This window comes from Moschus berezovskii, chromosome 12, assembly GCF_049115385.1.
Source record: "Moschus berezovskii isolate FMDL1 chromosome 12, NW_MosBer_1.0, whole genome shotgun sequence".
NCBI classification, from domain to species: Eukaryota; Metazoa; Chordata; class Mammalia; order Artiodactyla; family Moschidae; genus Moschus; species Moschus berezovskii.
Genome location: NC_142471.1, coordinates 63,586,105 through 63,609,391, shown reverse-complemented (window position 1 = coordinate 63,609,391; position 23,287 = coordinate 63,586,105). Strand labels below are relative to the sequence as shown.

The 23,287-nt window shown below is 46.0% G+C and overlaps 1 protein-coding gene across 1 annotated transcript in view; it reads left to right on the top strand.

Moving 5' to 3' along the window:
* TLL2 (tolloid like 2) overlaps nucleotides 1-23,287 on the top strand; it is a 144,495-nt gene that overhangs the window by 33,947 nt on the left and 87,261 nt on the right. The window contains exon 2 of the mRNA XM_055424988.2: nucleotides 2,015-2,125. Within this exon, the coding sequence (XP_055280963.2) occupies nucleotides 2,015-2,125 (111 nt within the window). The remainder of the gene's footprint in view (nucleotides 1-2,014; nucleotides 2,126-23,287) is intronic.

Below are 23,287 nucleotides of genomic sequence, written 5' to 3'. Positions count from 1 at the left end.
TTCAGACCCTCAGCTGGAAACCATCTTTGGCTGAGCCAACTTTGTTAACACATTTCAACAAGGTGAACATAAGTGTAAATTTCAAAGATTTAAGCAAATTGCTAGTTGTGCAAACCATCACCACAGTCCAGTTTTAGACCATGTCTACTACCTGAAAAAACTGCTTCATGGCAACTTATAGTCTGATCTCATCCACACTCCCAGCTATAAGCAATCACTATTCTTTCTAGCTCTATAAACTTGCCTTTCTAGATGCTTCATATAAATGGAATCGTGTAAGATGTAGTCTTCTGCATCTGGTTTCTTTCACTTAGCATGATGGTTTTTAGAATCACTTATTGTAGCATGTGTCAAGACTTATTTTTTTAAAAAATTTGTTCTTTTTAATTGCTAGATAGTTTTCCCTCATACAGATCGACCACATTTTGTTTATCCATTCAACAGTTGATAGACGTTTAGGTTGTGTTCAAGTTTGAGGCAATTATTAATAAGGCTCCTAGAGCCTGGCAGGCTACAATCCATGAGGTTGCAAGGAGTTGGGCACAACTGAGCAACTAAGCACAGCACAGCACATTAATAAGGCTGCGGTTAACATCTGAGTACATGTCTTTATGTGGACCTATATTTTCATTTACTTTGTGGACATCTCTAGGAGTGAAATTGCTGGGTCTTGTGATAAATAACTTTGTAGGAAAATGCCAAAAACCTTCCATAGGGAGTATACCATTTTATATCCCTGCTGGCATTGAATGAGGGTTCCCAATTCTCTACAACATAAGCCTGAGTTTTAATCAGCCTTTGTTACTCAAAGCCCTTCTCAATTTTTCTTTTACTGTTTAGTGATAAGAATAGGTTGGTTCTTCCAACTCCCCATGCTCCTGATTTTCCAGATTTTCTCCATTCCTTTTCATTCCCACTATGAATTGCTCAATTCTATTTTTTTTAATTCAGCTTACTTAAACAACAGCAAAATAAAAACAATAAAAATAATTTACCTATTTCTCCCACACCTACCCCACTCCCTGCCTCTGGCAACCATGTATGTGTGTATATATATATGCTCAGTCGCTCAGTCACTCTTTATGACCCTGTGTTCTGTAGCCCACCAAGCTCCTCTGTCCATGGGATTTCACAGGCAAGAATACTGGAGTGGGTTGCCATTTCCCTCTCCAGGGACCTCCCTGACCCAGGGATCGAACCTGTGTCTTCTACATTGGCAGGTGGATTCTTTACCACTGAGCCACCTGGGAAGCTTATAATACATATATATATATGTATGTATAAGCTTTCATGTGGAATATATATTTTCTGCATGTAAAAGAGATCATGTGATCTCATGTGATGTTTGTCTTTCTCTGTCTGACTTATTTCCCTTAGCCTAAAGCCCTCAACATCCATCCATGTTGTTGCAGCTGGCAAGGTTTTGTTCTTTTTTCATGGCTGACACGTTATTTCTGTATCTTGGCTATTGTAAACAATGCTCCAGTGAACACAGAGATACAGATATTGTTTCAAATCAGTGTTTTCATTTTCTTTAGATAAGTACTCAGAAGTAGAACTACGAGGTCACATAGTACTTCTGTTTTTCATTTTGGGGGATCAAACCCAGGACCCCTGCACTGGGAGCTCAGAATCTTAGCCACTGGACCACCAGGGAAGTCCCCACAAAGGTTTCTTTTTCTCCACATCTTTGCCAACACTACCTTTTCTAGTGTTTTTGATAACAACCATTCTAACAGACGTGAGACAATATTTCACTCTGGTTTGGCATTTTCCTGACCTAGGCCTTTAATCTTCAGTGCAGTTGGCCCCAGCCCTGTGGCTTTGACGCACAGATTTATTATCTGTTGTTCTCTCTCTACCAGTCCTATCTCTTAGGCTCAGGGAGAAACTTGATTGGATGGACTATCTTTTCTAGAGTTTACTACTTAGCTTCCAATACCCTCTGGGCCACTAGCAAATTCATTCTTTGATCGCCAGCGTAAATTGATAGACTTCTATTTTTCCTTCGCAGCTGTCTTTTGGGGAGACATTGCCTTGGATGAAGAGGACCTGAAGTTATTTCACATCGGCAAAGCCCATGACTGGGTCAAGCAGTCGGTGGAGGACGTGGGACACAGCACAGGTGAGTACGCGTCCCTGCCACCCCTGCCCCGGAGGGAAGGGCTGCGGACTCGAACACGGGCAGATGACGACTGCAAATCACTGGTATTGGGCCTGTTGGTCCAGGACCACACCTTCTCCATTACAGGCTGGGAAGCTGAAGTTTGCCTGTCCTTCTAAGAAAACCTCCATTTGCCTCTTTATCCAAAGGTTCAACTCTGAGCTCAGAGACTTGAACTCAACATAGGTTCTCAGGACTTTGGCCTCAGGGTCTGCTGCTGCTGCTGCTGCTAAGTCGCTTCAGTCGTGTCCGACTCTGTGCGACCGCATAGATGGCAGCTGAGCAGGCTCCCCCGTCCCTGGGATTCTCCAGGCAAGAACACTGGAGTGGATTGCCATTTCCTTCTCTAATGTGTGAAAAGTGAAAGTGAAGTCACTCAGTTGTGTCCGACTAGTAGCGACCCCATGGCCTCAGGGTCTAGCGCTTCCCAAATGGAGAGAATTCCTGGAGAGGCTCTATTGAGGGCACGTGGTGCTGATGCTGATTAGCAGTGGGAAGATTCTTGTTGGGGGAGATGGCGAGGGAGCAGGGGTATTGTGTACGCGCTTGGCCTACAAACCAGGTGGAAATCCCCCCTGGGCCAGGAAACACTGATGAGGCGCGTAATGCTTCGATGGCACCTCTCCCACCCTCCTTGCTGCCCTCACCTTTGGGTGAGCAGTAATGAGACTGGTTTCCTGAGTTCTCCTCACCTCCCTGCCCACTGTACTCAGACGCCTCCCCTCTGTGGAGTCTCCAGTCTCAGAAAGAAGCCCAGGGTGCTGCGTGGAAGATGACAGGCTGTGTAGCTGACAGTGGCCGAGGCTCCTGTGTGCCAGATGCTACACTTTCTCTCCTGCCTGTGACCCCGCTACTCACCCTGCCTTCCTTTCTTTTGAGGCTTTAAAAAATTGTGGTAAGAACACTTAACATGAGATCTGTTGTCTTAACAAAATGTTAAATGTACAACACAATACTGGAAATGACAAGCGCGATGTGATACAGCAGATCTCCAGAACATTCATCTTGCATACCTGATGATACTTCTACTGTATTAAAATACTGGATACTTCCATTTTTAGCACCTCTCATGGGTCTAATGCTGTGCTGGTAAGAGAAAGAGGAATAGTATGCGGCCTCTGCCTTCAAGGAGAGCTTTCATGCCAGGCAGACAGAGTTTAGACCTGGACGAGATCACTAACATCTCAAAGTTCAGTCTTCCTGTCTCTAAAATGAGGATGAAACCAGCACACCCGTCAACGGGGGTTTGGAGGATTTACTCCGAAAGGAATGGGCTAACCTGGTGCCTGGCACGTGGCATGTTCTCAGGCAATGACAGATGTAATCACTAAGGCACCCAGTCCAGCGGAAAACTAAAGCATAGATAGATTAACTGTAATTCCTCAGGGCAAGTGTTACAACGAATCAAGAGCAGTGGGGCCAAGAAAGTCATCATGGGAATGGTCTTGTGTCTTGAAGGATGAATAGGAGTTCCTTACGTGAAGAATCAAGAAGAGACATTTCAGCCAGAGGAGAGACTGTGTGCAGAGACAGGGAGTATGAAAGGGGCTGACTTTAGGAACAGAGGAAGGTGTGGGTCACTGGAGGGTGGCTCTGTGGGGGGCTATTGAAGATAGATGCACCTGGAGAAGTTGGGGTAGATGATCAAGGTGCCTGTTGACGGGGTGGGTGGGAATGTGCCCAGAGTGGAGGCAACTCCCATGGTACCTGATGTCTATGGCTCCAAAGAGCTGGGGCTTTCCTCTGTGGGCTGCAGGGGCCCTGCCTAATGTTTCTGAATGGAAATGTAATTTGCTCATCTGTGGCTGGGGGAGCTTGATGGAGTCCCCTCTACCACTGCTTTCCACGTCCCATCTGCAGCCCTGAGGTTGCTGGGTTCCTGGCTGGATGCCTGGGCAGCCTTACTGTGCTGCTCGCTGGTGGTGATGGTAAGAGGGGTTGTCAGGGTCACCCCTTCCTCTCTGCTGATGAACTTGGTGGCATCCAAGAACATCCCCAAAGCCCCCCACCCCTGAGTGCCTTACACAGCTCAAAGATTCCACGAGAACTATTTACCAATTCTCCATTTTAGCATCTCCTGGCACAAAAGGCCCTGGGATCTGAATTCATTTGGGAGGGAAGGAGAATACAGTGTATTCATATTTCTTGGTGTGGTCCCAATTCACTCATTCGCTTACTCAATTATTAATTGAAACCTCTACCGAGTGTTCATTTTGTGCCAGGTCTAGTGCCAAATCCTGAGAAGGTATAGACTGAGGTGTCCCTTAAGGGTTCACCAGCTCGTGGAGGAGATAGATGCAAAACGAATGAAGAGTTAGAGGCAGAGGTCCTGGGAAGCACGGGGGAAGTAGGGGCACTGAGAAGGACTGGTACCTTTGCTAGGGTGGGGGCTTCAGAAAGGCTTCCCAGAGGAGCAGGTCCTGGGGAAGTGGATTGGAGAAGGTCCTGGGATTCCCAGATTGGAGAAGGAGTCAAAGAGTAGAGAAGGACATTGCATACTGAGGGAGGGGTCATTCTTGGGTGGGAAATGGGATGGCAACCTCTGCTGAATTGGTGATAAGTTCCCTTCTTGTCCAAGGTCTGCTCCCTCTTTATGTGGGAGGGGACGGCGGTAGGACTGTGCTCAGCAGAGTGGGGGGCAACTGCCATGGCTCATGGGGAACATGAGCAGCTGCAAGAACTAGGCTAAGCTCCACACAGGATGTAGGGCTGAGGGCAAGGCAAGAGGGCAAAGGTTGGCAGGAGGTCAGAGGTCCTCATTGCCAGTAGCTGGGAGAAGGGAGGAATGAGCTTCTTTTGGTGTCTGGCTTTATGATTGTCACTTCTTTGGATTTGAAGGACTTCTCCTGTATAGTTTGAAAAGTCCATTTGAATTTTAAATGGGATTTTGGAATCCAAATTATTTCTCACGCCGTTATTTACATGGTTTTTAAATTACATCATAATTGGGCTCCAACCAAAGGAAGCATCTCTTCCTAATTCTCATTCCAGCTCATCATATATGACCCCACCTCCCTCCCCTACCCCTGCCAGATTCTTACTGGTGTCCTAGAGAAGTTGATCAGATTGTAAGTTTTGTGTGATTAATTTTTTTAATTTTCTTTTTTGCTATATTGGGCTTCCCTGGTAGCTCAGCTGGTAAAGAATCCACTTGCAATGCAGGAGACCTTGGTTCAATTCCTGGGTTGGGAAAATCCGCTGGAGAAGGCATAGGTTACCCACTCCGGTATTCTTGGGCTTCCTTTGTGGCTCAGCTGGGAAAGAATCTGCCTGCAATATGGGAGACCCGGGTTTGATCCCTGGGTTGGGAAGATCCCCTGGAGAAGGAAATAGCTACCCACTCCAGTATTCTGGCCTGGAGAATTCCATGGACTGTATAGTCCATGGGATTGCAAAGAGTTGGACACAACTGAGCGACTTTCACTCACTTTACTTTTGTTATATTATTTTAGTACTTAAAACTAGTGATCCTTGCTATAGCCTGGGTTCAATCCCTGGTCAGGGAACTGAGATCCCATGAGCCATGCAACACAAACAAAAAATTAGTGAACTTCACAAAGCTCAGGAATGCAGTATGATGTCCTTTTCTGTGTCCAGTCCATGTGGCCACCACCCAGACCAAGTGATGGAATATTTCCAGAACCCTGAGACTCCCTCTCATGCCCCCTCCCAGCCAGCACCCACCCCATGGCAGCCATTCGTTTGAGCTGTCTCCGCACGGATGCATTTTACTGACACGAACAGACCCATGCAGCATGTGTTGTTTGTGTCTCCTCCTCCTCAGTTTTGTGACTGTGGAATGTCCCCCATGTTGTGTGTGAAGCTCTGGTTTGTCCTCTTTGGTTCTTGTGCTGTGTTCTCCTGCATGAAAATACCCTAGTTTATTCATTATTCCATTGAGAACCGTTTGGACATTTGACAGTTTAGGGATATGATAACTGAAACTACTACTCACAGTCATGTATCTACCTTTCGATGGACAGAAGCACTCATTTCTGTTTATGTACCCAGGAGTGGAATTGCTGGGTCACAGGGTATTTGTAAGTTATTAGTAGATACAGTCAGATTTCCAAAGTGGTTGCACCAGTTTACAGCTGTGTGGCTACATGTTGATTTGGAAAGCAGGCAGAGGTGACCATGCAGGACCCAGGGAGACCTCTGGGTCTTGGTCTTTCCAGCTTGGGGACCCCACTCATACCTCCAGACCTGCACAGCATCATCATCACGAATGCTCAGGGTGGCTCCTATCAGCAATCCTCCTGCTGTCCTTGGGGGACCTGCCATGGCACAGCATGGGGACCCAGGCTTGCGGATGTAAGTAAGAGACCTCAAAGAGAGGCTGGGCTGTGGCCAGCCACCATGCCAGCTGAATGACCAGCTGCCTCAGACTTGCCTATCTGGGAGGTTGCCTCAAGGATGTGCAGGGAAGGGAAGCCAAGCAGCCCGGCCTCTGACTCCTTCATGGTGCTTTCCTAAGGCTGCTGTGGTGAGCCTCATGCTCTAAAAACCTGAATATCTGTCTTCTCGTTCCTTCTCCCCTGTGAGCTGAGAGAACAGAGTCCACACAGATTCGACTTTGGATCCCCCAGAGGTGGCCCAGCACTTTTGTGTCTAGAAGGTTGGAGAGAGGAGAAGGAAGAGGTAGATGGAGACTGGCAGGCCCTGGATCATCTCCCAGGGGCCTTAGGGGTGAAAAGCTCCAGCAGGGCATTGCTCTCAGGAGTGCAGTCAAAGCACTGGTCACCATCACCAGCTTTGACCTCAGACTGTCTGGGCTTGAATCCTTGAGCTGGGCCTCAGTATCTTCATCTGTTAAATGGGTAGAGTAGTAATCCTTACCTTGGAGTGATGTTGTGAGGACCAAAGAAAAGAATACATGCAAAGTGCTGAGCACAGTGCCTGGCACATAAGAAATGCTCAATAAATATCAACACTTCCTGTTCTTCCTCATTATTAGCAGTAGTATTTGTAGAAAGAACACTGACCTAGGTGGGTTCAAGGTTAAAGTAGAGGATGATGGACATTTGTTATGTGCAGGAGGGAACTTTGGGGGCTTGGGCATGAGGGCTTTGAAACATAAACCTTCCTCATATTTCCTCCTTCCCAAGCTAGAGATATATAGTTTTTCTGGTGTGTTTTTATGCAAGGTTATTTTTATCTTGATTACTTTTCTCTAAGGGCCTATACAACTTTGCATCTATCTAAAGCAGTTATTTTATTTTCATAATGGGAATATTTTAAATTGTTTTTGCTGATTAAACTAATACCACTGGTTGTTAAAAAAAAAAAAAAAAAGTCCAATAGCTCAAAACTGTAAAAAGTATAAAGTGAAAATCCCCTTTTATCCCAGCCCCAGGGGTCCCCATCATGATCTGTTTGCTGGATCCCTTCCAGCCTTACTGCACTCAGGTCATGTGCAGATATTGTTTAAACATAAAAGCAATTTCTCTTAACACCCTCTTGTGTAACCTGCATCTTTAACACCATACCGTGGACATCTTTTAATGTGGTATTTTGAGGTTGATCACATTTCATGTACAACTCTGCCACCATTTATTGAATTAATCTATACAGATGGACATGACGGTTGTTTTTCTTCTTTTCTGTAATTTTTTTTTTTTCTATTAGAGACATTGCTACTGTGAACAGCACTGCGCATAGATCTTTAAACGCTTGCTTTGGTTAAAAAAAAAAAAAATTTAAAAGGAACCACACCTTTATCCGCTCTTTGTACTTCCAAATGTGTGAAAGGATGTATTCTTAGATATCAGTTATCTCATTTCCAAGTTTGGGTAATTACCCCTGGGTTTTTGGGAGGGTGGAGTGGGAACAGGGCTAAATCCCTGGAGGGGGATGGGATGCATTGTGGCCCCAGATACCTCCTTTCCTTGGTCTCTCCTGTGAACTTGGAGCTGCTTTCCTAGTTGCTGAATGAAACAGTGTCCTTGTTCTAGAAATGATCTAGTCTGCCTCGTTTTCTAGATGTGCCCTGTGTCCCAAATTCAGCCAGTTGCAGTGTCAGGACTAGAATCCAAGGCTTCCCATCTCCCAGGCTGTGTCCTCCGTGGTACCAACCTGTCTGCCATGTTGCCAGAAGGAAGGAATGGAAACCAACAGGGGTGCATGTAGCCATGCCTTTGCTAGCCCTTGGGAAAGGAGCTGGAGTCTTTCTGGACCAGGAAGTGAGCCAAGACCTTGTACCTAGGTGGCTTTGAGAGCGCACTCAGTGTGCTGGGCTGGCCACAAAAATAGCTGCTGAGGGCTCTGGGTCCCTAGAAGGGAGCCCCCTTGCTGGCCACTTAGGATCCTAGGCTATTGGTAATTATTTCTGATCAGATCAGTCTCCCTGCCTCCAGTTTCTGCTTCCCCATCCTGCTTCCAGGTGATCTTCCTGGACCTGACCTTGCAACCAATGTACTAGATTGAATAGTGTTCCCCTAGCTTTATGTCTATCCAAACCCCAGAATACAACCTTATTTGAAAAGAATCTTTGCAGATCTAATTAGTTAAGCATCTTGAGATCATCCTTGATTTGGGGGTCCCTGAGTCCAATGACTAGAATCTTTATAAGAAGAGGAGAGGACACAGAAGGACACAGAGAGGAAGACCACATGAAGAGCGATGCAGCTACAAGCCAATGGACACCAAGGATAGCAGAGAGGTAGCTCAACTGGTAACGAATCCACCTGCAATGCAGGACCCTGGTTCAATTCCTGGGTTGGGAAAATCCGCTGGAGAAGGGATAGGCTACCCACTTCAAAATTCTTGGGCTTCCCTGGTGGCTCAGCTGGTAAAGAATCCACCCACAATGTGGGAAACCTGGATTTGATCCCTGGGTTGGGAAGATCCCCTGGAGAAGGGAAAGGCTACCCACTCCAGTATTCTGGCCTGGAGAATTCCATGGACTTTTTTTATAGTGAAAGTGAAAGTCGCTCAGTCTTGTCCGACTCTCTGTGACCCCGTGGAAATTATATGGTCCATGGAATTCTCCAGGCCAGAATACTGGAGTGGGTAGCCTTTCCCTTCTCCAGGGGATCTTCCCAACCCAGGAATTGAACCAGGGTCCTGCATTGCAGGTGGATTCGTTACCAGTTGAGCTACCTCTCCGCTATCCTTGGTGTCCATTGGCTTGTAGCTGCATCGCTCTTCATGTGGTCTTCCTTTCTGTGTCCTCTGTGTCCTCTTCTCTTCTTATAAAGATTCTAGTCATTGGACTCAGGGACCCCCAAATCAAGGATGATCTCAAGATGCTTAACTAATTAGATCTGCAAAGACTCTTTTCAAATAAGGTTGTATTCTGGGGTTTGGATAGACATAAAGCTAGGGGAACACTATTCAATCTAGTACAAAGAGTCAGACACGACTGAGTGACTTTCACTTAATCACCACGAGCTAGGACGAGGTGAGGAAGGATTCTCCCCTAGAGCCTAGAGCAGAGGGAACCTAGCCCTGTCAACCCCTTGATTTCAGACTGCTGTCCTTCGGAACTGGGAAAGAATAGATACCTGTTTGTAAGCCGCCAACTCTGTGGTAACTTGTCGTGGCAGCCCAAGAAAACTGATGCACTGCTTTTTAAAACCCTTCCATGGCTCCCCATCCCTTATCAGGAACATTCCTTATCTGGTGCCACAGGTCCCTGATGCTTTATCCACAGCCCACACACTCATTCCCTTCATCCTCCAGCGAAACACTATGGCATCATGTCTGTTCAGACCCCCGTGTCCTTCCTTCCGGTCTTCTGTCCCAGCTACGCCCTCTGCTCCAAGTCCCCACACTACAGAAAAAGAAGTGAAGGTCCACAGACAACCAACGACTTACCCAGGGCCCTACGACTGGGGAGATTCATGACACCCTTTACTCAGCACAGATGCTGGCTTCAGAGGCCACCTGGGTTGACAGTGCTGTTAATATCAACCTGATTTTTTGCTTGAGATGAAGAGAGTACTGTTCTTCCCCTCTGCCCATTTTCAGACAGTCCCATCCCTGCCCCGCCATGAGAAGTGGCAGCAGCCTCGTGGATATGTGTGGAGGTAAGGAGGCGAGAGTGCATTCTTCAGGGGGAGAACGTCCTTCTGTGAGCATTTTATGTGCAGTGAGAAGAATGGGAGTTCTGGGCAGGCATGGGCCAAGCTGTTCTATGAATGGGGCCCTTGAATTAACATTGCAGAGTTTCCTAAAGCTGCTAATCGGATTAGCTGTGTAGTGAAGGAAGTACTTAGCAGGACACACACACAATCACACACGCAGGCACACACACATTCTCCCATCCTTTTGCATCCTCTCTGATGTGGGGGTGCAGAGCCTGATACCCCATTTCTTAATTCTGGGATACCTCTCCCGCTAACCACACAAGATGTGGAGAAAAGGCCTGTGCTCTTGACGTTTTGGGACCTTCTGGTTGTTTGTTTCTGTCCTAAAGCGTCCAGGAAGTTAAGTTGAACATTCTCATCTTTGCAAATGTTTAGAAACTTGGAAAGGAAATCTCATCTTGCAGTTCTCTCCATCCGGGTAATGGATCTGATTTCTTGCTCTTTGTAATGAAGACTCTGAAAGGGGAAATGGCTTTAATTACTTACTGGCTCTGATGGAAGCTGACGTTTCCCGCCTTGTCTATTTTTGAGCCACTGGACCATGTCCATCTCTTTTTAAGGAACCAACCTTACTCTTAACTCCTGCCATCTGTGTAGGACATCCACATAAGCCCAACAGTTTGGGCATTTGAGTTCAAAATAATAAATCAGCTGGAAAGAGTCAAAGACTTAAGTTGGGGTAACTTGCCTCCTCTCCTTAGGCTTTATCACTCACAGATGGACCCCGCAGAGCCTTCGACTCCTTGAGTTCCTTCTCCTACTTTGTCTGTGACTTGTAGGGGTATATGCTACCATCACCTGGTCTCAGAGTCTCCTATGAATAGAGGGTCTCATAAAACCACATCCAGACTTCTTTCAAGCCAGTTTGAACTCTGTATTTGAGCTCTGGTGCTTCAAACTGGAGAAAAGAGAGGAAGCAGAGGCCATTGAGCATTGAGGGGCTAAATTTAGGCACAAAAGGCTAAAGCGTACCAAGGAGAGACCCATACATACCACACGGGTTCCTGGGCCCTGCCATCCAAGGGACCCAAGATGTCTCTGTTCCTGGACACATTTTTAGCCGTAAGGCCCTTGAGAGAACTTGTGAGTGGGGGTTGCTTTGAGCAGTCCCATCAACAGGCTGTGGTTTTTCTGACTGTCCTCCCATGGAGACATTTCCCATGCTGGGTAGACATGGCTTCAGCTTTTCATTAATCTTTATTGGTGGTGGCCATGCTACTAACTGACCAGCATCCAGGAAAGAAACGGGGGCAGTGGTGGCTCCCGAAGGTTAGACTTCCTGAGATGGAGACAGTTGGGTTCAAAACTGTCTTCTGTCACATCAGAAAACATCATCTGGGTGAGATCTGCTGGTCGCACTTGCTGGGGCCACTGGCTTAGAGGAACAAGAAGCTGTTGGGAGCAATCTTACTCATCCTTTCCACTGTCTCCTCCAGAGCTTGGGAATAAGGTCTTGGGAACTTCTTTTTCTCTCCTTATATTGGACTTGATATTTTGTGCTTCACAAATCCCTCTGAGAGTCTAATGAGTATTTTTAGCACTTCTTTGAGAAAAAGGTACATAGACAGTTTTGCTTGCAGTTTTAAGAAGTTTACTCTGTGAATTCCAAGTTATGAAACTCCGGTCCATGGTCCCCCTTTCCTGTCTGTTTCCACTCTTAACAGAGATGTTCTCACGTGGACATACTGGATCCTAGAGCTGCAAAATAGAAAGGCATGGATGCTGGTGTCAGGCAGGCCTCCCTGGCTCTGTACTGATTAACAGAGTTAGGGGATTCCTTTCTTATTTGGAAAGTGGAAATGTGGGGGGAATGGGAAAGTGTGGGAGGTAAAGCACTCATCCTGGAGTCGGAGGAATGGTAGGTGCTCAAGAAATAATACCTATATGACTGTCTATATGCTGGCTCCTGCCTTCTCATCTCCCAACCCACCTCTGTGTCCCCGACTCCACACTCCCTAGACGCCTGGAAATTGTTTCCTTTGCAGTACCCTGCCTGCATCCCGCTGGGGTTTCTGGAGCTGGGCCTGTACCAGTGTCATCTGATCAGATCCTTGGATTTAGATCCCACCAGTCATGGGGAATCTTTATCAATCCCCAACATAAAGCCTTCCCTAGTCCACCTGAGTCAAACTCTAGGTCATGAAGTTGGCCAAACAAAGATCTGAGAATGGATTAGATGTTGGTTCTTTGATGGCAACAGCCAAAAGAACAACTACCGTTTGTGGGGTGCTAATTGTGTCTTGTTGTTTAATCACTTAGTCATGTCCGACTCTTTGTGACCCCATGGACTGTAACCTGCCAGGCTCCTCTGTCCACAGGATTTTCCAGGCAAGAATACTGGAGTGGGCTTCTATTTCCTTCTCCAAATAGTGTCTTAAATGATCTCATTTAATCTTCATACAACAGCTCTATGTGGCAGGTACTGTTGATACCTACAGATATGTAAGCTAATGTTCAGAGAAGTGTGTAACCTTTCTTTGATTACACAAATAACTATTGGCAGAGCCAAGATTAGGACTTAACTCTGTCTAATGTCAAAGGCTGCTTTTAGCCTCTACACTGCATTGCTTCTAGAAATAGCTGCCGGCTTCACCACTAACCCTGCTGCCTTGAGCTGTGAAGGCTTGGTTTCCCCACCACTACCTTTGAGAGGTGGTGATAGAAGACAAGGGCGAGTTCTAGGCACTTATGGAGCTGCTCTTCATCCTGCCCACTGTCATCTCAGGTTGCTTTGTTCTTGTTCAGTGTGTGCCTTGCTTTGCCCACCAAACTGTCAACAGCTCTGACTTCTCTTTGTTTGGTGCTCTCTCTTTAGTTCCAGCATCAGCCTGGGCACAGGGACAGCGGCAGACAAACCCTTGTGAGTTGAAGATGGAGCCTCAAGATTGTATGGTGGCCTCCTTGCTCCTCTGCTCCTCCAGGCCACCTGGGGTTAGGACTGTTCATTTGAATGTGGGTGCCTGGCATGGGAACCAGCAATGAAGAAAGGCGCATGCTCAGGGGTGGTGCTCTTGGGCTGGGCAAGCCCAGATCATCTTGCAAGAGTATCTGAAGAGGGTATCCTTTGGCCACATGGTCAATAGCTTATCTTTACGGATACCTTTGTACAGAGCCCTAGGTGTGGTCCTTGGGTCTTTTCCAAGCCAGAGACAAAGTGCCAGCCTTTCCTCCCACTCCTCCAGAGCTCTTCTCAGCTCTTTTCTTTGCAGATCTGAGCTCACCCCTTGCTGATGGCTGTATTTCGCCCCTCTCCTTCCAGAGAGAATTTGCCTTGGCTTCCACAGTCTAGAACTCGATCTTTATAGCTGCACTATGACTTAAGCATGTCTTACACTCTCCTTGCCCACAGCTCTGCTGAACACTGTCTTTTTGGTAAGAGTCCCTTTCCCTCTCTCTCCCTCCACTCCCTCTCTTCTTCCTTTAAGGACCAGATGCTAATTGGGAACCTCTTCTGTGTTCAGCACCAAGGATACAGCTGTATCCACTTTTTGTTCCTCCATTAAGGAGATGGAATTTTAATGATGGGCATGATTATGGTCCTGCTTTGGCAGTACGCAGGAATGGGGCAGGCTGAGGTTGGGGAGGACCTGGAACCAAAAGACCCCATGGGTTTGGAGGCCCTACCGACTTCCCAGAGGAGGTGAGGTCCAGTGGGCAGAACTCACACCTGGAGAGAAGGCCCAGGGTGACAGTTGTCATCAGGCAGAAGTCGGTATTGGACGTCCAGCCTGGGACCCAAGACCTGATGGAAGGCAAGAATATTCGTGTGAGGCCAGAGAGCCAGGCAGGCAGCATCAGAGAGGCCTGTAATAGAACTCACAGAGGGTTCCAGTGCCATGCTGGGAGCTGGGAAGAAAAGGCAAGGACCCTGGTTCTTCCACGAATTGGGTACTAATGAGGACAAGAAGTCAGTCCCTTGGCCTGAGAGAATAAGGTGGGGACAAGGGTCAGGAATTAAACAGAATTCTTTAGATCAAAATCAGAGCCAAAGGTGATGTGCCACTGTGACTCTCAAGTGTGGAGCCCAAACTCCCTAAATCCCCCTGCCTGAGGACAGGGCTGGCTCCTCGAGCAATCAGCAGCTGGAGAAGAGGACTGGGGTGAGGAACTGGGCGAGGCCTGGCAGTTATTCCGCCATAAAGTTTTCAATTTAGTGAGATGATTTGAGATGAAAAAGAGGCATCTGATAAAGTGCACATCTGCTCTTTGGGAAGGAAAAAAGAATGCAACATAAGGATTCTATCATCTTTCTCCCTGAGGCCTCGTTCAGAGGCTGACTTATACCTTGGATTGAAGCCAGAGTTCTCTGTGAATTTGAAGTGTTGGGAAAAGTTAATTCACCTTTGGATTGATTTTTATTATGACTGCGTTTGTCAGAATTTGGAGAAACTGGGCTGGAAGGCTACTTGGAGTCACAACAGGGTGCAGAACCAGGTCGGGGAGGGGCAGGGACCACCCCTGGGCATCCATGCAGGGAGCCGTTATCCCAGCCCCACCTCCCCCCACCCCACTCCGCCAACAAAGGACCTTGAATCTGGGAGCCTGAGTCAAAACTGAAAGATATAGCTTGAGAAACCAGGACAAAGAAGAGTTTACTGCCTGACCTTCTAGGCAAGGTCCTTTCAGTTTAGAGATACAGAATCCCACTCGATATAGCTCTATAGAAGAGTTTATTTAGGAATATATTTTCTTGGCCATCTAAGGACAGAAGCAGAAGAGCTGGCCTCTGGGGACTCGACTACAGACTAGAGAGAAAAGAAGAAGGCTGGCTTCTCTCAGGGGCCACAGAGAATCTCCTTCCTGCTTTTTCTCTTCTCCTTGCACCTGACCATCATGGCCACCGTGCCCGTGTCTGCATCATGATCCCTCTGCTTGAGTGTTCCCCACTGAATGCCTGCAGTACCCATCTATGTAGGGATACTGGGGAAGCCCTCAGGGTGGAAGAAATCACCAAAGGAAGGAGTAAGAAGTGAACTGATCAGTGCCCCGGGGAGGCAGGAGGAAGAAACAAAGTGATGAAAGAAGCAGGTAGTGGGTGTGTTTCTGTGGCTTCAGAGAGGAGTGAAGGCTGGAGCCGCCTCTGGTTAGTGGAGGGGACGGATGAGTGAACTGACCCCCAGCGTGTGGAGATGTGGAAGGAGCTTCCTTTGGAGTTAACTTGGTCTTGGGCTCAAGCCTATTAACCTCACACCCTCTTTGCCATTTATATTATTTTCATGGGAAAATACGAGTTCCCATCAGTCATCTTAATGCCTGGAATTCGGGAACACAGCCACCTGAGAGCTGGGGATGGCTAGTCTCGGGTGAGGATCTAGCCTTTGCCACTCAGTTTTGGCCAACAGAAAGATTGTGCCTCACCTGTCCAAGCATCACTCTTTGCTTCTTCTTAATCTGATTCTGTTTTCATGCTCTGTTAACTGTGTATGGTTTTTTTTTTAATTTATTGAATAGAAATCTGTTTTCTATTCATTTAAACAGTAGGTGATCCCTAAAGCAAAATGAAATGAAATAAATCTACTCTAAGGCTGTTTATTTATACAGCTCTCCGATTGATTGTTCTAGCATCAGTGGCCTCAATATAAACAATATTCCCCGCCCTGACCTAAGAGCACACTGCAGTGAATCCTTTTTGACAAAATAAAGGATGCGTTTATCCAATAATTAACCACCCTTAAAATTTTTTAGCATAGCATTTTTAGTTTTCTTGCATCCTTGCTTTTGTTTTTCTTGACCTCTTTTGGATGTGTACATTTTGTTACAGCTGAAACTGACCTTTGTTTCAAATGCACTTACTACTCAAATATTTTCTTCTTGGGCATGATAATGAACTAAATTGTTTTCAAACAAAACCAGTGCCACACCCCTTCAGTTATCCATTGCATGGCAGACCTTGACATATCAATTCACCTCATGGGACCTTCTTATCTATAGAGTGAAGGGTTAGACTTTAAGCTTCCTGAGGGCCAAGAATGATTCTCTCAGTTCTTTTGACAAAATAATCCATGAACGTATGTGGACTCAGTGATGGTGTCAGCAGCGTTCATGGTTGATCAGGTATCTATCTGTATGTCTTCAGCTCCTCCATCATGGGATGCCTCGTGGGACTTTAGAACAATCTGCTCAAATTGCATCTAACACGAGACCTTCTAGAGACGCTCCAATGGGCTCCCACAGGTGTTGACAGCAATGTGACGGTGGCCCCACTTTGCCAGTGGAATCTCATCCTGCATTCAGGTCAACTTATTTCTCTTTGGTATCCTTTACTGACCCTGTTTGCCCACAAACAGTGAGAGAAAAGCACCTCCTGACCCAGACACTGAGCCTCTGAACTTTATCAGTCCCCATCCTGCTCCTTGCCTCTGCTTCAGAGATTCTCCCTGGCTCTCCTGCATCCCTGGACCTTGCTGACGCGGCCCGAGGAATTCCCATCTTCCCTGACACGGGCACCCCCTAGAGGCGTTCCCATTTGCTCTGCAGCCCAGAGGTCTTAAGCGGTCAGCCCACCAGCCAAATCTGGTCTGCAGATGTGTTTTGTTTGTTTTGTAGAGCTTACATTTTTTAAAAATTTACTGCCAAAATTTAAAAATCAAATTTCTCATAAAAACCCAGAACTCTGGCTTCTCTTGAAAAGTTGGAAGTTCTGGCCCCACTGGTCCAGCAGTCCCACATGGCAACAACCAACGGGGTTGCATAACAATGGATTGGACTGTGGAGGAGCAGGTGCTCTGCGGTTTGCCACAGACCTCACTGCTCCCCAAGCATCTTTCACACCCTGATGTATTACTTGCCTTGGCCCCTAACTCTGGGCATTGGAGTTGGCACTTCGGGCCAGTGGGTAAGGGTCAATATCCTTGGGCCCTAATTCAGGTCCCATGACAACAGCCAGGGCTGCGCCTCTCTGCTCCATCAAGGGAGGAGGTCTTAAGCGTTAACTATTGTCTGGTAGTCTGGAAGACCAATCTTCTCCTGGAGTCTCTTTTCTTCCTTTCTTTGAACTTTCAATCAAAGTCCTCATCCTAGTCCTCATCCCATCCCCTCTTTACCCCCACAGCACAGCATGCCATATCCAAGGCTCTGGTTGGCATTAGGGTGCCAACAGGACAGTGTCCTGCAGCAGGTGGTTTATGGCCCAGCATGTGCTGCTTGGCATCAGAACACATTCTTTCTGGCCCAGGGAATCAGAGGAATGGGACCATTAGGTATTAATCTTTCTGGAACAAAGGGTTCATTCCACGTCACTGACATACACCATCAGCCAGAAAAAGACTAGTCACCCTAATCTCTACTCACCTAGGTTATCTCTTAAAGAAGAAGTCATTGCTCTGTACTTCTTGAACTAAGCTGACTTCTGTCCCAAAAGGTCAAAGACAGGCTGTGGAGCTCCATAGTCCTCTTTCTGCTTCTCTTCTCCAGTTCCCTGAAGAGGGCTTGGGCTGGTCTTCCTTTCCATGATTCCTGAGTTCCTTGCTACTCTTCCTGTGACCCACTTCATTGGGTCTGTCCTTTGAGACATCTATAGATCTGTAAATCTTTATCAGTCATTTGGTCACCTGTGCAAAGGTCATGTGCTAAAATTCTTCTAAGATGTTCAGTGAGGACAATTGTGTGTCTCTTCTAAGGAACGTTATACCAGGTAGTGAGAAAGACTTAACCCTTGGGTGTCAGTTACCTTTTCTTTATTGTCAGGGGTTTTCCCTTCCTTTTCTGTTCCCATCAGACACCAAGGGACAGAGCAGTGAGGCAAAGAGTAAGGGTGCAGAGTTGGACCCTCCCAGCTCTGTTACATACCAGGTGGTGACCACAGATCGAGTACTTTAACCTCCTTGAGTCTCAGTTTCCTTATCTGTAAAATGGGGGTAGCCATAATAATTTACCCCACTCAGGTGCAGCGAGAACATACACAATTGAGATAATACATGCAAGTATCAGTCAGTCCTCTTCAGTCCAGTCCAAATGGACATACTTGTTAAGCCTCTGCTATGAAACCACACAATGGAAATAGACAAGATTTTGTGTCAGTCCTCAGAAATTAAGTATCTTATATGAACAACAGACTTGGTCTGCAAATTGTTACGCTCCGGAGATGGTGTGATCAGGGCTGGGAGCTCCTCGAGAGGAGGGACCATGTCTGACACCTGGTACAGTACCTGGCACTGAGAGGTGCCCCTTAGAGCTTGTTGAGTGAGAAGAATGAATGGACGGTGAATGAGGAAAGGGCCACTCGGGGTTTGCAGGTGAAACACAGAGACAAGGGGTGGCTTCACAGAGCAGGCTGAGCTGAGCTGTGGAGGATTTTGGTTAGGGTTGAGGTAGGGAGGGCATTGCAGGTGGAAGACAGAGCCTGAACACAGCCATGGAGTGGGGAGCTTGGTGTGAGACCTGAGCGGCTCAGGTGGTTCGCAGGTGGGTGGGGAGGTAGGACTTGGGGGAGAAGGGAAGCTGGAAAGGCTTGTTGAGACCAGACTCCGGTGGGACTTGGGCTGAGAACTTAAACTCCCCTCCCTTTTCTGCCTCAGTGCCCAGAAGGCTGTGTGACTGTGGGTGAATTATTTAAAGTTTTCTATGCCTCAGTTCTTTCATTTGTAAGTAAAGTCAGTAATTGTCCTTACCTCACTGGACTATGCTGAGAATTAAGTGAGAAAATACACATAAGGCAGCAAGCAAAGTCCTTGGAAAACAAGGTCCCCAATAAATAATTTCCCTCAGCAAAGCTCTAACTTGTAATATGGGACCCACTATTCAGTGAATGAGTAGATGGGGAAAAATAGAATAGATGGGTAAAAAATGGAAACAGTGGCAGATTTTATTTTCTTGGGCTCCATAATCACTGCAGATGGTGACTGCAGCCATGAAATTAGAAGACGCTTGCTCCTTGGGAAAAAAACTATGACAAACCTAGACAGCATATTAAAAAGCAGAGACATCACTTTACCCACAAAAGTCTGTATAGTCAAAGCTATGGTTTTTCCAGTAGTCGTGTACAGATGTGAGTGCTGGACCATAAAGAAGGCTGAGCGCTGAAGAATTGATGCTTTCAAACTGTGGTGCTGGAGAAGACTCTTGAGAGTCCCTTAGAGAGTAAAGAGATCAAACCAGTCAATCCTAAAGAAAATCAACCATGAATATTCAGTGGAAGGACTAATGCTTAAGCTGAAGTTCCAGTATTTTGGCCACCTGATGCCAAGAGCCAACTCATTGGAAAAGACTCTAGTGCTGGGAAGAATTGAGGGCAGGAGGAGAAGGGGACAACAGAGGATGAGATGGTTGGATGGCATCACCGACTAAATGGATATGAATTTGAACAAACTCCAGGGAAGTCTGATGTGCTGCAGTCTATGGGGTCGCAAAGAGTTGAACACAACTTAGCAACTGCACAACAACAACTCAGTGAATGACACTTATCTTGGCCAATCCATTCTACTCTCCCAGGAATAACAGGATGACAACACACAAGCTAGTCACCTGAGTCTTTTCTTAGTGTATATGTGCATCCTAAGTCGCCTGAGTCATATACGACTCTTTGTGACCCAATGGACTGCAGCCTGCCAGGCTCCTCTGTCCATGGGATTCTCCAAGCAAGAATACTGGAGTGGGTTGCCATGCCAGGGATCAAACCCAAGTCTATTCTGTTTCCTGCATTGTCAGGCAGGTTCTTTACCACTAGCGCTACCTGGGAAGCCCACTCCAGTATTCCCATGGACAGAGTGGCCTAGTGGACTACAGTCTATGGGGTAACAGGAGGTATATCTTCTTAATGTATATCTTTGGTTAATTTTTTAGTTATTTGATATCTCAAGTTGTTATGGAGCAATGTTTAAAGAAATACCATGCTTGGGTACAGAGAAGTGCTGGTTTTCACTGACTCCCATTGACTATCAATGGATCCTCAGCCTAAACTTGGTTCTCTTAAGTGTGCTTTAAGGAGAACTTGAACTTTTTACTTCATTTGTGGTATTTCTGGTATAAAATGTGTTGTCTTCATGGCTTATTGTTTCACCCCATTTCAGACTTCAGAATAGTTTTAGAACCAATAGTAATAATAGCTAACTCAGTGAGTACTGACTCTGAACCAGGCATTGCTCTATGGCTTACATGCATCATCTCTCTTAATCTGGATGATGACCCTATGAGGTGAATACTCTCATCCTTATTTTATGGATAAGGAGACTGAAAACTAGAGACATTAAGTGAGTTAAGATCACATGGCTAGTAAGTGACAGAGTAAAGGTTTAGCCTTGGACAGTCTGATTCCAGAGCTAGCCTTCTAGGTTCATCTTGCAAACCACCTGACTTGCTAGAACTTTAAGCATCTGGAGATCAGTCTAGGGGTAGGGTGTTCCATTTGTGGTTCCTGACAAACCTCACCTGGCGTAGTCATTCCTCATGACTCTAGGCTTGGTTTTGACTGGCTTTGGCCAGCAGGACATTAGGAAGATTACATTATGCTGTAAGCAGAAGCTGAAAGAAACACTGGCACAGTGGGTCTCATCCTTTTGGAATGCTGCCTCCACATGAGCCATCTCCGCCATCCCTCAACATTTTGCTCCCAGCTCAGGTCACAGAGCAGAGACCAGTGAGCCCCATTTGTTCCTCACCCCAACTCCTGACCCTCAGAAGCAAGGATAGAATGGTGGTTTTTTTAACCCACTCTGTTCAGAGGAGTAGTTTGTTGCATAGTAATAAATGATGGAAATGGCCAAGAAGCCAAGGCCAGGCTTGTGTGAAAGATGGGGCCGAGTGTACAAGAATACCTAGAGTCCAGGGCTCAGGAGAGCGATAGAGGTTTGAAGCCAGGTGAGCAACAAGTACTCCAAGAGCATCTTTAAGCAGAAGGCCTGACGTAGCTCAACCCACAGTCAGGGACTAGGAAAAATGCAGTCAGAGGCACTCACAATGGACAGAGGGCCCAATACCAGGCAAGATGGACATCTGGCTGGAGGCTCTGGGAAAGAGCAGCTCAAATTTGCATGATAAGAAGGCTCTCATGAGCTTCTGCCTGGGGTCAGAGCAAATTCCAAGGCCTCTTCAGCCAATACCAGGACACAGGTGGGAGTCTGTTAATAGAATGGGGAAGGGTGGACTGGGTCTCCTGGGAGCCCATCCAACACTGTCTGAAAGAAGGTTTCAACAAGCCTCCTCTCATCCTCACCAATGAGCTTTCCTTTCTTCCATCTTGCCAAGGTGTGGGCTCATTATTTTCTCTTTCCATGGTCAGAGCAGAAAATCAGGAAAAAAAGGCTGGACCACAACCTTTCCATCTGCATAAACACAAGTATGTTTCTTTCTCATCAGAAAAGGGTTTCCCAGCAACTGTGTGTTTGTATATGTGTGTGTGTATGTGTGTGCAGACATACACTACGAAGTGCAGAACACATGTTCTTAGGCAAAATATGTGATGTAATCTAGTTCTTCATTTGAAAATAGTTTTGTTTCCTGGTTATAAAAGTAATATGTTGAACAAGATTTAGAAATTACAGAAAGTACATGAAAAATTAACACTTGTACAAAAATCACCCATCAGAGATCATCACAATGGACACTGTGGTTATTTCCTTCCAGTATTTTTTCCACCTTGTTTTGTATTTCCTTTATATCATAATTCTTTTACTACCCCCTGTGGGGGGTGTGATTGATACAGTCTGTCTTTAAAATGTTGGGAATGAACACCTTTTGCTCATTGTCAGTTCCTTTGTACTGATACCTAGAAGTCATATTATTGGGTCAAAGTCATTATTATTGCTTGATTTAAAAGATATCTTGTTGATACATCTCGCTAAATTACCTCAAAACATGTTACTAATTTATATTTCTACTCCAGCAGCAGTATTTAAGAATTCCTATTTTATTATACACTTGCCAATAGTAAATCATTTCATTAACAAATTTTGGCAATGATCTTTTAACTTATTTTCCCTTCCCCTTCTGTAGCATTTGAAATTTGGCATAGATATAAAATTACTTGGCACTGAATTGCTTAGGATTACACATTGATTACTGTAGTGGTTGCCTAGTTCATTCCTAAATCAACCTGTTAAAGGGACTTTGCCTTGCTTTTTTTTCCCCCCAATAAATAAATAAAAGCTCTGGTGAGTAGGCGTGTCTTGCCAGTAGTTTTCTGACAGAGGTCTGTAGATGATTCATCCATTGACCTTGCCTGGGATGCTCGCTCAGACCCTACCTGTACAGGTGTAGAGCAGGGTGAGGAGCATGGATTCTGGATTCAGAAGGGCGTGCTTTGCAAGGCAAATTCAGTCACTTACCAGCTGGGTGACCTGGGACAACTTATTCACGAACCTCAGTTGTCTCTTCTGTAGACGAGGAATGATGTTAGTTGTTCATAGAATTGCCATGTGTATTACATATGACCAAAGGACATGGCAAATTGACTGTAAGGGTAAGAGTCTAATGCGCTGCCTGAACTGGCCCTGCATCTCTCAGGTGTTAGCCTCAGTTCCAGCTCCATCAGACACTTATTTTCCTCCCTCTGGACTTTTTTACTTAATGGTATTTCTTTTTTTTCCCTTCTAGAATACTCTCCCCAGATAGATGTCTATCTCATCATTTAGGTGTCAGCTAAAATGTCACCAACTCAGATCTTCCCTGGGATCCCATCCCCCATTGTTCTTTGAAAAACTTTTAATTTCTTGAAGGTGTTTAATCCTTCCGCGGAATAGTCTTTTTTGCTTTGTTTTTTTTTTTCTTTTCTAAAGATATTTTAATAATTCATCCATTCTCTACCTTCTACTGCAGATGTGTAGTCCTTCTGTATCTTCTACTGCAGACATGTAGTCCATATATTACATATTCACAACTAAAGTCTAAAACAAACTAACCTTTCAATAGCAATCAACATCAAAGACTTAGGAGAAAACTTTAGAGAAACAATTTGTCTCTCACCCAAATACACAGAAAGGTTTGATTCTTGAACATGTTGCTGCTGCTGCTGCTAAGTCACTTCAGTCGTGTCCAACTCTGTGTGACCCCACAGATGGCAGCCCACCAGGCTCCCCCGTCCCTGGGATTCTCCAGGCAA